Below are 16,613 nucleotides of genomic sequence, written 5' to 3'. Positions count from 1 at the left end.
GTTTTATTATGCAAGATATATTTAACCACAGAGTATTGTGCCTATGAAAATAAAAATCAATAAAGATCTAAGAGAGATCAAAACTATTTGATTTTCTTTGATTAACTTTGATATCCTTTAACTTAAACAATATAAATAATATACGTATCTAATGCAGTGGTTCTGAAACATTTTGACTTTGTGTCACACTAGTGATCAAATGAAATTACTGACTTCATATGGAAAATCAAAAATTTAGAACTACAGAAAACTATTACCTCGTTATATTAACTATACTTTTGTGTAAGAAAATAATAAACACGCTTTTCTAGACGCTCAAGTCTTAAAGCCTTAAATAATATTTTACAAAAATCCCCGAAGCATCTAGATACTCCAACAACGCACCAGTGCGCTGTGATACGCCTTTTGAGACTTAGTTGGTAAGTACATATTTTCTAGCAGAATAGTTCTGACAGTTTAAAAGATATTTCCTCTCACCCACTTAGTATTCATAATTAAGTAATAACATATAGAGATGGATGCATATGATTGTATGGAGAATTATCAGATAGTGTAGTATAGATAATAAAAGGGAATTTCTACGAAATAACCTACTTAAATATACAGATCAGACATTTAGCTGAGGCAAAGTCAAGCCATGCTGAAAGTAACGTTATGGTGGAATGATACAGTTGATAGTGCAGCGGAAGCTAAATGACACACTCGGAAAACTTGAAAGGAAGGTTGCAGTAGGGAGCATTACAAATTAGAATAGTAGCCAGGCGACAGGTATACTTTTACTAAGAAGGAAGTAGAAAAGGAAGCTGTCGCATGAAGCTGAAGTGTTCAGGATTGTAATACAGTTTGTGAGAGTGATATACGGTCATTGGTGAGAAATGTATTCAGAATAAGGAAGGCATTTTTGGCAAACCATTATTTCTGGCATTCATTGACTTGGAGAAGGCGTTTGACAGGGTACACCTTCAGTGATTTGGAGGTCATTAAGAAAACTATAAATAGATTAATGGTTTGTAAGGGTTGTACAAGCTATGTTCAAAGATGCAATAAGTGAGAGTAAGAATGATTTTAATGACGAATTCAGCACGTGGGTAGGAGTCCATCAAGGCTCACAGAGAAGTTTAAAAGTGGTTGTCAATGGGAACTCCGAAGCATTAAATTTTGAGATAGTAATTTGAATGCTAAATAAAGGGTTAAAAAAAAAAAGACCCCAGAAGTACCTCACTTTTTTTTTATAATTTATAGTTTGATGCCTCTTTTTATTGTACAATTCAAAGTATACAAAAAAAAGTTCAATGCTTTGAGATCTGAGTATGATTTAGCAGTATGAATTTGTATAATGTCTTCAAGCATAATTTTCTATATAATTTAATGTCTTATTTCAATAGATAAAACATGCAACATTTGCAAAAAAATTATAAAAATGCACTGAAGTAATGGTTTCAATGGTACATAAAACAAACAAAAGCTTAGAATGTCAGCAAATGAAAAAGACTATCTTTATAATAGAAAAAGACTATATTTATGCATGTTTTGAATTATGATAATTTAGTCAGGTTTTCACAGGTATACACACATATTTATTTACATCATACACAGAATGGAAAATGGGGAGAAAGATTAAGAGAGACATTGTTTTTAACTGTTTGATCAAACTAAATGAACAAAAAATACCCTATTGACACCAATCTGCTTGAAAATGTCTTGTTTTGTGATAGAAAACTGCCTGTTTTAAAGCTGTCACACTTAAAAGCTTCCATCATAATTTTATAATACTTTGCTCAATTATAAAGTGGCGAACTAACAGATTTGTTACTGTGCTGGAAAAAGTGCTTAGCAACATGTCTTTTGACTTCACATTCTGAGTTCAAATAGCACTGGGGTTGATGTTGCCTTTCGTTCATTTGGGGTCAATAAAATAAGTACCAGTTGAACACTAGGGGCAATGTAATCAACTTACCCACTCTCCAAAATTGCTGATCTTGTGCCAAAAATTTGAAACCAATATTTTTGTTCAACTATGTTCCAAACGTTGTTTTACTAAATATTTTCAAATACATCATTATTTTCAGAAGTCAAATTCACAGGTAGTGTATTTTATTAGAAACATGGTTATGAAAAAGTTAAGAAAAAAATTATTATTAGCATTAGACAGATAGGTTAGTTTGATATGGTTAATATTTTACAATTTCAGTATTGTTGAAAAAAATGGTCAAAATGTGAAGAAAAAAAGCAAACAAACAAAAAAAAAAAACGACTTTTCTAGTGCTGTAGAGTGAAATGAAGTATGTACTTACGTTTTCACTCTGTTTTTTATCTATTTTAAGTGAACATTCTATGAGTTTTAACTGGGGTTCAGGTGATCCTAGTCCAGAGAATTTCATGATATCATTACAAATTTTTATCACAATATCTTTGCTAGGACACTGTAAGAAAGAAAAAAACAACAAGAGAATGAAAACAAAATTGAAAGTCAGAAATATTTTCAAGATCATTAAACTCCTTTTATAAAAGGATAATTTGGAAATTTTAATCAATGAAAATCATTGCATTCATTTGTGAAACATTTGTTTTAGAATGGTGCTGTAGATATGGAAACTACAGAACTCCAAATGTGTTTGAATCTAAATCCTGCTAGGATCATATCTTCCACCCCTCTCTGGTGTTGATAAAATAAGCATTATGAATGTGGTTTATTTCAATTGATTACCTGGATGAACCAATGTAAGAAATCAATATTTTTGGAAGTCAGAGATAATGTATAAAGTAATATTGGAAATAATGTTTTTTCATAAAATCATATACACCCAAACTTTACCTTAAATGACTCATTAAAAATTTTTTTTGCAAAACAAGATACAAATGTTCTGCAGAACATTACTTAGAAATGTAAACCAAGACATTTCCTAAACAAGAGTATGAAATAAAATGAAGTTGCTGATTTGCTCCATAAAATTGCAGCAGCTACTGCTGCTTCTACTATCACCACCACCATTACCACTCCAACTAATGTTATTAATCTTTAAATACAGGATGTTTAGGCTAAATTTGATGTTGTTTCAGGAACAGGTTGATGTATTGGTGAACGGTCAACAGTATTGGAGAGCATAAAGATTAAAGTTGTAGTTGAGAAAAAGTTAGCTGACATGGATGAGAGGAAGCCATCTCAATATTGGAAAAGATTTATTTCTATCATGATTTGTGCCAAATATCAAAATGCTGAGATTATGACTGCTGCTCAATGCTCTGCTAACACTGTACAGTTGCAACAAAGACTGTGAAGCTATGGTTAGCATGAAGGGACATAGCTGGCATTCTGATTGTGCCTGCATGCCAGAATTCATTTCAACATCTTTGAATAGGGTTTTAGGCAAAATTCAGATGGCTGTGTGAAGCTATTGAAGGATGCTTGAAATTCCTGGCTGAAGAAGGTTGCAGCAGTATCTGGAAAGAGTTAGAGAATTTCAATGCCCTCACCAGCCAAAATTCCTACCTCCCTAATTGTAATCCCATGGATTACTATGTGTGGGGCACAGTTGGTAAAGAGACCAACTGTTCTGTCTGCAATACCAAGACTGAGCTGGTAACCAAGATCAAGTAGCTGTTTGAAGAGGGACACAATGAGGAATGCATCAGGTTCCAGAGCCATCTTGATGCTGTGGTAGAAGCTGAAGGCAGCTATATTGAGTTAACTGTTATCTCCCAGCCACAATCTAGTTGATGATCTTTGATTTTTTAAAAAATACTTTATTTTTGGATAAAAATACTGTGTTTTCTTTTTCCTTTTATGCAAACTGTCAAATTTAGCCTGAATACCCTGTATATAAGGTCATCTTTCATTAGTTTTCATTGTTGAAATTTGAAGCTTTGTTTTAACTCCAAGTTTAAACTACTTCACATAATACATGTGTTGAATTACTTTTGTATTTTAGCATGATGTTTATATTCATATGCTGCATTATACCACTAAACAGAGATTAGACATATACACAAAATATATGGTGAACACAATGGGGACATACATAGTAACTTTGTGCATAGAGAATATAGTATAAGGAGGTTGAAGTAGCGCTCAGAGATGACATTTTTCTAAAAAAAAGTTGTTTTTTTTATTATCTCATACATATCTAAAAACACCAAAATCAAAAGCAAGCCTTCTTGTTTACATAACAAATGTTTGCGAAATATCACTACTTTCTGTTTATTTTCCACAAATTTCTTAATTTTTTTCTTGGCCTTTAAAATTTGCTTCTCTTACTTTTCAAATCAATTCACTGATAGGATTAAGCTATTGTTACACTATCTGACAAAGAGAATTATTTGCTAGAAATATAAACTGACATTCGCAAGTCATTTGATATATCCTATTGTGTAGCTCCAATCACCTGTGCTCAGCTGGCACAGAGTTAATCAAGTAAATGTTTAGTAGTAACCCACAAGTTCTGCACTGTGGATATAGAACATACTAGACTATTAGATTAGTTTAGATTCTAGAGATTTGATAACTACATTTTAAAGCTCTTTGTTGATGGTATTAGTGATATAAGTAACGAAAGCTTGTAAAAAAATTCAGTGAAGACATTTATGTTGAAGCTATGACAAAAATAAGTAATGAAAGTAAGAAATCCACTGAATAATTTAAAAAGAATCAGATATATGCATTGTGGAGAACATCATATATATGTAACAAATTTGTTTCTTTTCTTTTGGGTTGATGGTGGTAGTGAAATGGATTAACTTTGCAAAATATAAATAAAAAGAATTATGCAAGTGAGTTTTGTTTTCAAAATTCAGTAGGTAGTTTACTGCCAGTTATAGTATGATAAAAAATTGTGGATGTTGATTCCAGTGTATAACACCTTGAGCAATTGTCTCCTACCATGGAGTCAGGTTGACAAAAGCCTTGAATAGAATTTGCTAGGTCATGTGGAAGCCCATCAAAGTGACTGTTCTTGTTTGGGGTGATGAATCTAGTTTGTTATTCAGCCAAACAACAGAACTGGGCCCATGGATGCCTTTATGCAGAGTCTTCTTCACTGCAAGTAATCAGGCCAAGTCTCTAGTCTGAGAATAATTTCCACACAATAGTCTTGGAGATTTTGAAAATGGTTGTAGATACAGCTCTTTCTTCTCTAACTAAAGCATTAAAAATCTAGAAAAGAGGCATATTCACAGGATCTACCTTTTGAATTATTTCTGTAAAATATGAAAACTATACTTTTGTAAATAGTTTTATTTTCATATCTTTTAAATTATGATGCCAAAACCAAAATTCTATGCTACTCTGCATTTAGATATTGCTTTAGACCAAGTTTAAAACATGTTTCTCTGATGAGCCACAAAAAATGGACCCACATGCCTTCACACACAAGCAGACAGTTTCTTTTTATATTTAAGATATATTATCTAATGTTTAGTAAAATACATATACATTCGATATTAATATGTGTTAGATTTTTACACAATCTCAAAAGTATTCAACAAACATTTGATATTTCATTTTAACCAATAGTAAGTATGAGATAATACTGAATGTAGCACAGAGAGGAACCACTAAGTACAGATATAAATTGTCTATTGTTTCATGACTTGAATAAAGTGACATTTTTCTATTTGCCTCACACTAGATACATAACATTTTCGTTTTATAAGTAAATGGCCAAGGTTAAATATAACAACACATTCCATATCCAAGTCACTAAGAGCATTAAAAACCACCTTAGAGTGTACTTATTAAATTGCAACAGGAATATGAAAGGCTTAATATAAACAATAATTGATATTAGGAAGAAACCAATTGCAAAAACATACCACCCATGTTATTATTACAGAAAAATAGAAGCTAATATTTAAACCAGAAAACTAAGTAAAATTGTGACTGTCCTTCCTTACAGGTAGGCATGTCCCCTACATCCCTCTTCAGCTGAGTGATACTAATCTTGTGGGCTCATGAGTACAAGTGCCACATAAAAGCACCCAGTACATTCAGTAAAGTCATTGGTGTGAAGAAGGACATCCAGCTGTAGAAACTATGCCAAAACAAACATGGACGCTAGATAGCTCTTCAGCTGGCAAGCTCCTGTCAAACTGTCCAACTCATGCCAGCATGGGAAACAGACATTAAATGATGATGTTTCAGGTCTGTGCAATATGCAATAGGAAATGTAGCCATAGTTTAAGACCTTCCTTGGTCAAAACATTTTAAAATATAAGCCAGTTGATGGAAATATTTCACTATATTTGGTAAGAGCAATGAGTCAGCAACAAAGTTAGGAGGACAAATATGTAATAGAAAGAGAGTACTCTCTGACCATATACATTGAAATATTTCCATCAACTGGTTCATATTTTGAAATGTTTTAACTGACGAAGGCCTTATGTAATTTATGCATTTCCTATTATATATTACACAAACCTGAAATGTATATATTTAATTATTTCAAACTATCACTATTTGGTTTGACTTCATTATTACAACTTATACAACTTGATGCAAGCACAAACTAGCCACTCCAGGCTCCACTTATGCAGATACTCCAACAATGATTTAAAGCAATTTTGTTATATTTGACTCCAGTACACTGCTTCTTCGTGTAACATGAAATATATGCACATACACACACACACATATGTATACAAGTGTAGGTGTAGCTGTGGTAAGAAGTTGGCTTCTCAGCAAAAAGCTTCTGGGTTCAGCCCCAGTGTAGCGTTTTAGGCAAGTGTCTTCTACTATCTATATATGGATGTGTGTTAGCATCTCATCTTGTGATAATTGTAAATGAGTATCCCAGTCACACAAAAAGTGTCACACATTTCCAATATTCTGCAAAAACATGCCTGGCCATGAAAAAATATTACATTGCTTGGAAACAGGTGAGTGTTGGTGACAAGAAGGGCATCCAGCCTTAGAAACCAAGCCAATCAGACTGGAACCTGGTACAGCTCTCCAGCTGTGGTCAAACCATCCAACCCATGTCAGCATAAAAAACAGATATCAAATGATGATGATGATTATATATATTTTTCTTTTATTTGTTTCAATCATTAGACTGTGGCCACACTGGAGCACTGCCTTTAGTCGAGCAAATCGACCCCAGGACTTATTCTTTGTAAGCTTAGTACTTATTCTATCAGTCTCTTTTGCTGAACTGCTAAGTTACGTGGACATAAACACATCAGCATCGGTTGTCAAGCGATGTTGTACAGACACACAAACATATATATATATATGATGGGCTTCTTTCAGTTTCCATCAACCAAATTCACTCACAAGGCTTTGGTCAGAAGACACTTGCCCAAGGTGCCACACAGTGGGACTGAACCTGGAACGATGTGCTTGGTAAGCAAGCTACTTACCACACAGCCACTCCTGCACCTGTATATATATTCTTTTACTTGTTTCAGTCATTTGACTAAAGGGTTTTAGTTGAAGAAATCAAGCCCAGGATTTATTTTTTGTAAGCCCAGTACTTACCCTTTTGGTCTCTTTTGCTGAACCGCTAAGTTACGAGATGTAAACACACCAATATCTGCTGTGAAGTGATGGGGGGGAGACAAATACACACACACACAACAGGTTTCTTTCAGTTTCTGTCTACCAAATCCACTCACATGGTTTTGGCTGGCCTGAGGCTATAGTTCAAGACACTTGCTCAAGGTGCCATACAGTATGACTGAACCCAAAACCATGTGGTTGGGAAGCAAGTTTCTTACCATACAGCCACGCCTGTGCCTATACACACACACACACACACATATATATATATATATACACACACATACATATATATATATATACACACACACATACAAGTACATATATATTTGTTCTGAGTGATGGAAACAGAACAGTATTAGTTCAAAAGAGCAATCTGTGTATTGTACTTAAAGTAGTCACATTGTTGAAAGTTTGCTAAACTGTAGTATTGTTTTATAAATGCATAGTGTTAAGAAACACAGAAAAATATCAGTAGCAGTAGTGGCATTGTTAAATATGTATTTCTCCCACTTCAGTAACAACTTCAGTATCCTCTAATAACAATATGGTAAGATAAAATTAGCCACTACTGATATAGGAAAACAGTGATTTTTCAATCACTGATGTCACAATTAGCAGGAAAGTTGAATCAAATTTTGTTATTAGTGATGGAAGCAGTATTGATCTAAAATGGCAATCTAGGGATCATACATAAAGTAGACACATATTGAACCCTGATAAACTCTAGTGATCATCTTTTGAGATACTGGAAGAAACTTGTTCTTGTCTCTTCAATCAAGCTTCAACAGCCCAACACCTAACATAATGTGACTCCCACATATTACAAAAGAATTTTTTTAGTGCTGATGTCACACACACACACACACACAAAAAAACTCAGTATTCTGTAAAGTAATTGGCATTAGGAAGGGTATCCAGGTATAGAAAACCATGCCAAAGCTGCCATTGGTGCATGACACTGTTCTCTAGACTCATTAGATTCTTTCAAACTGACCAACTAATGTCAATATGGAAAATGGATTGTTAAATGATCATACACACAAACATATATATATATATATATATAGTTAATCCAAACATGAAAGCACAAAAAAACACAACAACGCGAGGACGTGGAACAAATATAGTATTATTGGACGCTCAGGAAAGAAGGAGGGTTTAACGTTTTGAGCGGAGCACTTTGTCAGAAACATAGAAGGAAAGATCTAGAGAAGGGAAGACAGAGGAAAAAAATCGCCAACGGTACACACACGGTCACATTGAGTATCATTGTATCAACTAGATTATTGGATGTTGTTACACAATGCTGGTCACAACGTGTCTCCTTGAATTGTATGATGCTATCTAGTTAGCTAGGTGGGCTGGTCAACATTCCCCTTGAACAGAATGCCAGTCCATCACTAGATATCCAACTACAGCTGAGTGAACAAGAGCAATGTAAAATGAAGTGCTTTGTTCAAGAACACAATGCACCACTAGTCTGGGAATTGAAACTTTGATCTTGAGATCATGAATGCAACACCCAAAAAACTAAGCCACATACTTTCTCTCTCTTTCCATACATACACACACATAAGAAATGTAGTCTATAGTATTAGATGTACTGAAGGACTTGTGCAGAAACAGGGTAACAACATACATTGGGGAGACAGCACATAGCACAGGTGAGCAGAGAGGTGAACCCTGGTAGAAGCTCAGAGAGGAAAGCTCTTCAGTGGTCTACCAACATTCTCAATTAGAACATGGAGGTTCAGTTAAGATACTATCAACACATAAAACAAACTACAGAAGCCACACACATAGTAATAGACAGACTGAGCCACAAGAGAAAGTATAAAATAATAAACTCCCTCCACCCACTACACAATCTAACGACAGAATGAAGAAAAAAAAAGATGATGTATGCATACATATGTAAACTTTCACATTAAATAGGTTCAACAACTAATTTTAGTGACCCCCACCTCTCTACGTCAGGTATCTTATTCTAAGCAATTTCTACTTATATAATCCTTTACCAGACGTCGCATGCTCTCATCTTATGCTTCTTTCCACCATCTTGGTCTGAATTTGTTAAGATCATCTCATCACCAGATCCATTGATGACCTTGGCATCATTTCTAGTTTCCAGTGGTCTATCTGCAATCTGTCCTTCCTAGTTCCATTTAACCTTGCTTTACCGTTCAGAATGCTGTGGGTTCCCACCTGCTTCCGTACACACTATGCTGTTCTCCTGTCGATCATGAACTAATTGCATTTGGCCATAGGGTACACATAAAGTGTCTCTTTTTAATCTAATTCTAGGTCTCTGAACTGTATATGGCTGTTGATAATATATATTCATTATGTATTCTTCTGTTTAGAATCAAGGAAATATTGTTTTTAAGGATGGTATGAGATCAACCCAATGACTGCCGCTTCACTGTGATCTCTTCATCCATGGCTAGCATTGCTCAGCTGCACTGACCTCAGCAGACATTATCCAGTGGTTTTAATGCATCTACTGAATAGAAGACCATTGAGCAGATTGCTCAATGGTCTTATACTCAAACTTATTCCTAGGTTTCTTTGTCTGCTTTTTCATTTGCCATCACTTGAATTTTCCTCTAGTTCATGAGGAAGCTGACTGCTTCTCTTATTGAAATCATTCAGTACAACATGCAATTAGTCAGACTGCTGACAAAAAGTAGGATATCATGGACAAACCTCAAATGACATGGGTATTTCCATCAATCCTAATTCACAACCTTGCTAGCAAAAACCTTATTCTAGACATGCTGTAAAGATTCTTGATTAGATTGTATCATCTTGTTAGACTCCTTTCTCCAACTGGAGTAGTTCAGATTTGAGTAATCATATGAATGATTAGAATCATTGTAAATTTTTTGTTGTTTGAGGGCTATAATGATTAGTTCAATTTCTACTGAGTCAAAGGCCTATTTGTAGCCAAGAAAGGAATAGCCTTTACTGAAGCCTGCATGTTCTCGTGGTTGATTTTTGTCAAGAGTTTTAATTCTATCAGTGATACATTTTATAGAGGTGATAGGGCTAAAATTTGGTAGTGTCTTTTGCATTGTACTTCCTGTGAAGCAGGATTGTGATGGTATTGTTTCATTTATTCAGTATTTTTCTTGTTTCAGTCGGGTCATAGAAAAGTTGGCTTATTTTTTAAGGATTAATTCTCAGATATCTCAAAGAAGGATAATGATGTTATCTGTGCCTGGAGCTTTGCCTTTCTTCCTGGTAGTGATAGCATTTTCAACTCCTTTTATGGCTACTTGTAGAATATCTGCAATTTTATGTACAGTTTCATCCTTCGTCTGTTGATTAGATGAATACAGCTCTTGGTAAAAACTCCTTTCTTCTTACTGGCTTCTAGAATGTTGATCAATAGTTTCCAACCTTAAGGAAACTTCTTTTAGACTTTCCTGAAATCTCTACCCTGTCCAACAACACTTTCAACCATTCATAGTGTTTCAGTGACAGTCCATTCTTAGTTTCTTACTAACAGTTTTACTCCATTCTAACTTTCTCTCATGTTGTCCCAAAGCATTATAGCTATCTGCATTTTGTCATTACATTTCTGGTCTCTCTTCTGAGAAGCTATTTGTCTTGTCTTACCTTTCTGTATTATTTCAATCATTGACCTTACTGTTATTTTGGTGTACTTTAGGAGCTTTATAGCGATGCTGTTACATCACTGGTTAATGTTCATGAAAAACCATTAAGGATAAATCTTAGATAAGCATACTGTAAATTTGGGGCTAAAGGAGACGGATAGATTAATCGAAAGTAAAAGAAAAAAAAATTTGCAAACAAGTGTGTTATTATTTGAAAATACCATTTTACAATGTCACAGAATTGATACTATAAACAACTATACATGAAAATTAGATGCTGAAAAAGTCCGCAAAGCAGCCCTTTTAACTTCATAAAAAGGAACTTCAATATATATATAATTCAGTCCTCATATATTCATTTTCATTAGAGGATTAAAATACTTATAGAAATCACATCAACACAACTGCACCTCATATACGAGATATCTTGATTAGAATATGCTAATATTTTTTTTCGCAAATGCTACACGTTTCTCAATAAGCTGTTATGAGTAAACAATAATAAAAGCATCTTCAGCTATTGATTTGGCAAGATCTACAATTGAAGGTTTCTGCTGCTCTTTTAAGTTGTTAGTTTTCTTCATCTAGTTTTTCGTAACTGGAATTACTAACATCTTAATACTAGCCACTATCAAGTTTATACAGTTGGATTTTTTTTTTCTTTGGCTACATGTTTTCTAATGGGTTGGACAGGTATGCAAATCTGAATCTGTCATTCTATCAAACTCAGCTTATTACTAAAAGGGTCGAAAAAATATCAAACTTCTACTGGAACATGTCACTGATCTCAAGACTCATACGGAACAAGGATAATTTATTTTACCCCAAATACCCAAAGAGAATTGTTTGTTTTCAAAATCCGAGTTGTTTTGAATGAATTAAATTTAAACCCATTGAATTGAACACATTTAATTCTATATTAAACAGCGGTGGTTATCTATCAGAAGTGGGTGTGTCACAAAAATCATGCCGTAATTCAAGAATAACATTCTTTGCAGTACTTTTTATTTTACTTGTTAAAGTTATAAACATTCTAAATTCATACTGTTACTACTACTACTGTTAAAAAATAATAACGAGGATTTCTTAATTTGTATTTAATAATTTAGTCTATCTCACAATTAGTAGTAGGCCTAACTTTGAATACTGGATTCAGGTGCGAGACCGAATCTTTATTAAATTATTTATTGAAGTTTTAATTTGTCTTGGTTAACGAAGACTAATAAAAGATACTAATAATTTTATTTCTTTACATATTTATTGAAAGGAATTTACTGAGAAATGTTATTGATATAAATTAAACTTGAAACGTATCCGAAAGTTTGAATGAAAGTAAGTTACTAAAATCGGGGAAGCATTGCATTCAAACAGGAAATTTATAAAAATAGCTGCGAAGGAAAATATGCGGTATGTAAAATGGAGGATCTTTAGTATGGATTTAGAAAAAAAAATAGTGAAAAAAATAATCGAGGAAACCTGTAGTAAGATTTTCAAGTCCTCGAAATGTAGATTGGTGGTCGCCATAGTTGTGCACGTGACCGATGCTTGTTTGTGCCGCCACCTGCGTGTGGAAAACAGCAGCCAATGAACGTCGAGTAGGAACGGGGCCGGCACGGGCAGCTACGGTTGGCGGGAAGCTGTGCCAAATCTAGTCGATCGTCTGCTTTCAGTGAGATCAGTAGCTTCTCTCACATCTCGCCGGCATTTTGCTTTCCGTTCTTATTTTTACTTAGGGAAATCACACTCAATACAACAAATATGCCAGACACAAAGTAAGAAAATTTTTCATTTTTTCCTTTCCTCTAAACTTCAATGAAATTATTACACTATTCTGTTTTCTAGTGTAACATTTTTTTACTTATATCAATTTTTCTGAAATACCATTGTAAATTTTATTTTTTTCCATGATGGTCGACTCCATTTGTTCTATGAATTTAAAATCTTTATTATTTCACTAAATCACTACTATCTAAATGAATTGTGCTATAATAAAGATTTATTAATGGAATTGTATTTTCATGAAGCATAAGTTATTAATGAAAATCAGTTTGCTAATTTTCCAGATCTTTTTCTTAGCCGTTGCCGTGTATTTCTCTTAAAATGAACGAGATAAAAGCGCAAATTTACCTATTATAAAAATGATATTTCTATATATTCTTAAATGATTATTTAAATGGTTTATGAAAAGAAATGTTTCCCCGCTAGGTTGTCTTCCAAAACTTAAATATCTTATACCTGACTTTTGTTGTTAGTATTTGTTGGTGGTTCTTTTGTTCTGCGGCTAAGTAAAAACTCTTGCTATAAATTTGTCATGTAATTTAAATATTTCGCCTACATTTTTCTCTAAATTCCTACAATTAACTTTGGATATAATTTGGGGTAATCTTCAGTCAATTTTTAAAAAAAATTTTGAGGAATTTCCGTGGATATCTGATTTTTTATATGAATTAATGCGTGCTAACATATAGTATTATATACGGTCCCTTTTTTTTTTTAATGAAAACTAATTTTCGTTCCACGTTCCCCTGTTAAGATTGCCATGCTAGCCAAGTCTTTGTCCGGTTAACCTGTGTGTCCCCCATGGTTATTTCCAGGTTTCCTCTTTTTTTCTTTCTTTGGCTCCAGTTAACGACGTGGCTTTTCTATGAATGATAGATGCGGCTTTGTCATTTCTATGGTTTCCCTGAAGCCCCGACCACCTTTTAACTTTGTAGGTGAGTCGAACCGTTTCTCTGTGTTGAAACAGTGTCCGTCTCTGTCCTGATCGATTGAGAGGGTTAGAGCAGCGCGGAGGAGGGGATCTGCTTGGGATAAGGTTAGGGGACAGGGAGTGTTGAAAAAAAAAGTTCGGCTAAAGAAATAAGGAGAAGGCTGTGTAAGGAGGCTTTAGTCAACCGTTGACTTTGTATTGACTGGTGCTGAAAGCTTCTCCAATCTGCACAAAGCAATGGTCCTGTCCGCCGCTACCACTTGCCTCCAACTTCCACTGACTCTTTCCTTTCTGTTCTCCCCCCACCTCTTCTATTACCGGCAAATTTTTATCTCTAGTTTTACCCGCCTCCGCCGCCGAAATAGTTGACTACTTAACTAACACATTTCTTTTCCTCGTTCCGTTTGTTCGCTTGTTTTGTTTATAATAAAGAATGCCAAACATACAAGTGTGTTGCTGTTTCGTTAGAGGAAACGGCTAGGCTAGGGTGCCGTTGTATTTAGATCGGTTTTCTTTCTCTAACAAAGCTTGTTTTGCTTTGTAGAGAAATTTAATTTTGAATCTGAGATTATTCGGATTTTTCACTTTGTAATTGAATTAAATACTTCATAATTTCTGTGGTGGGTAAAGGGGTTTTATTTTCCTTTCTAACGGCTAAGAGCAGCAACTGAGTATTAGCGATGCATCGATCTTTATAGAGAATAGATTTTATTTTATAGTATTTTACTTTATTCAGGACCAATGACCAGGAGACTGAAGTTGAGACTCCAGTTGTCAAGAAAGTAGATGATAAAAAGCCTGAAGTAAGATTTGGTTTTACGTTGATTTTTCTCACATTTATTGAAATACACCTTATTATTTTTGTGGGGGTTACGGTGTTTGTGAATTGTTATATTTATTGCTACCTGTTTCAGGTGGAGAGCGAAAAGAATGCTGAAGATGGCAAGACTGGAGATAAAAAAGACGGTAAAGATGATTCCGACAAAGTAAACAGTTCTGAACAGCCGGATGACTCTGAGTCGAATGACAAATCTGAATCTGGAGCTGAGGATTGTAATGATAACAAAGAAGAGACAAACAACAAAGAAAACGACGAGAAAGAGAACGAAGACGGTAAGTTTGCCATTATCGTTTTGCTTTAAGAGCTTTGGGAGAGGGATGTCTTTTTTTCTTTGTATTTTCAGCTGAAACACATGGAAAGTGGTGTGGTATGTATGTTGGTTGGTTCTGTAGAGGTGTGGGTGTTCCCTGGTTCGGTACGGAGCGGTTAAGCCTCATGCTCCTCGCCAGAATGTCGCACGCATCACTACCATACTTTTTTTTTTGTTCTTTATTTTACTTTTTTTTTTTTCATTCGCCGCTACTTAAGGGGTATATTTGACTGAAGCTTATTGTTCCTCTTCAGATGTGATCAGCCCGCGCAAAAGAGCCCCAGATGACTTCATAAGGGACGATGTCAGCCCATCTAAGAAATCAAAAACAGAAACTGAAGAGAAGGAAGCTGTAGCACCAGAGTCATGATTCTGGCAAAATCTCTTATGAACAGAGTGTACTGTTTAGCACATTTCTGGCTAATTTAGTTGGCATTTCATTAAGATGTATAAATGATCATATCATTTGCTATCATCTTTTTTGAGTTCTCAATAAATTATAAGTTGTTAATTGTTTTTTTTTTTCTTCCTTCCATCCTTGTCCTTAACGTCTTGACAAGATGTTTTCAATACTTAAGTATAGTAGCTAGTTGTGAAACCAATAACATTTACTATATTTTTCCATGTAGACTGCATTATTAGTTGGCTTCTTTTACCCTATTCCTCCTTCTCCAACCATGCCTGCCAGCCAACGAGACGGCAAATGGAAAAATGGGAGGGGGGACTTGCCTGCCAGTGCTTTCTTAACTTTTAAAAATTTCCTCATAACTTTCATCACAGATAACATAGCTTTTTGCTACCTTTTCATTGTTTACAGAATACAATATCATCACTTGTTTTTCTTTTGTTTTTGTCATCCACCCTATAAGTAAATAAATACCTTGTAGGTTTTGCTAGGGATAGGGTAGTATCCCTTTGACTAATTTCAATCGCACAACACGTTGTGCTACCTAAAGTTGGTGACCCATTGCCAATTCACTTGACCCCTTTTACATCTGTATTTTACAGGTGTTACTTTAAAGTTTCTCTTAACCCTTTACAGTGGTTTGAGGGTCATATATTTTTTAATTGCAAGTGTTTAGACGAGATGTTTTTCTTTATTGGTTACTTTAAAGAAACATAAAAAAACTTTTTTTTAGCATAGTATTGAAAACGTCATGAGTGATGGGAATCCTGATTTCTATGTTTTGTCCCCCCCTTCCCAGCCTTCTGTATGAGGAGAGCCCCTTGTTGGTCTTGCCACTGAGGACTGTATACAAAGTTTTAAATAGATTGAATGGCTTGTGTATGTGGCAAGGAACTTACAAAAAATAAATCCTCCTTCATACTTCCTGATGGTGAATAAATGGTTTCATGTGTACCACAAATGTCTTGTTCTTCATGTTACTGTTGTGGCTTTTTTTTTTTAATTCTGTTTTTTCTTTCAGCTAAATTGCTTTGTTAATATGTGGTTTGAAGCAAACATTGCATGGGTTCATGAATTGCAGAAGCACTTGTATTTTTCTGGAGCTGTCATGTGTGCCCATGAAGGTAGTTTGTCTGACTGGCTGGTCTAGATTTACTGATGTGTGTGCAGATCCAAGTTCAAAAGGCAGTCATCAGTTGCCAGTGTGGTGTCATCTACACTGTTAAATTCG

General features: G+C 34.6%; 2 protein-coding genes across 2 annotated transcripts in view; one reads left to right on the top strand and one right to left on the bottom strand.

The window, feature by feature from the left end:
- Window positions 1-12,684, bottom strand: part of LOC115211644 (COMM domain-containing protein 9) — a 29,589-nt gene extending 16,905 nt beyond the window's left edge. The window contains exons 1-2 of the mRNA XM_029780276.2: window positions 12,592-12,684; window positions 2,295-2,423 (exon numbers count right to left, since the gene is read on the bottom strand). Of these exons, the coding sequence (XP_029636136.1) occupies window positions 2,295-2,423; window positions 12,592-12,639 (177 nt within the window). The 5' untranslated portion in view covers window positions 12,640-12,684. The remainder of the gene's footprint in view (window positions 1-2,294; window positions 2,424-12,591) is intronic.
- Window positions 12,685-12,753: 69 nt separating this feature from the next.
- LOC115211645 (cylicin-1) lies at window positions 12,754-16,343 on the top strand. The gene is made up of 4 exons (XM_029780279.2): window positions 12,754-12,887; window positions 14,562-14,628; window positions 14,740-14,938; window positions 15,231-16,343. The coding sequence occupies exons 1-4, from the start codon at window positions 12,874-12,876 to the stop codon at window positions 15,344-15,346; spliced, it is 396 nt and encodes a 131-aa protein (XP_029636139.1). The 5' UTR covers window positions 12,754-12,873; the 3' UTR covers window positions 15,347-16,343.
- Window positions 16,344-16,613: the final 270 nt, after the last annotated feature.

The sequence above is a fragment of the Octopus sinensis genome, linkage group LG5 (genome assembly GCF_006345805.1).
Source record: "Octopus sinensis linkage group LG5, ASM634580v1, whole genome shotgun sequence".
Taxonomy (NCBI): Eukaryota; Metazoa; Mollusca; class Cephalopoda; order Octopoda; family Octopodidae; genus Octopus; species Octopus sinensis.
Note: the sequence above shows the minus strand (reverse complement) of the source record. Positions and strands in the feature narration are given on the sequence as shown.

Coding starts and splice junctions, on each gene's coding strand:
- LOC115211645 (XM_029780279.2), top strand. Junction 14,629..14,739: donor TAGATGATAAAAAGCCTGAA/GTAAGATTTGGT, acceptor TACCTGTTTCAG/GTGGAGAGCGAAAAGAATGC. Junction 14,939..15,230: donor CGAGAAAGAGAACGAAGACG/GTAAGTTTGCCA, acceptor GTTCCTCTTCAG/ATGTGATCAGCCCGCGCAAA.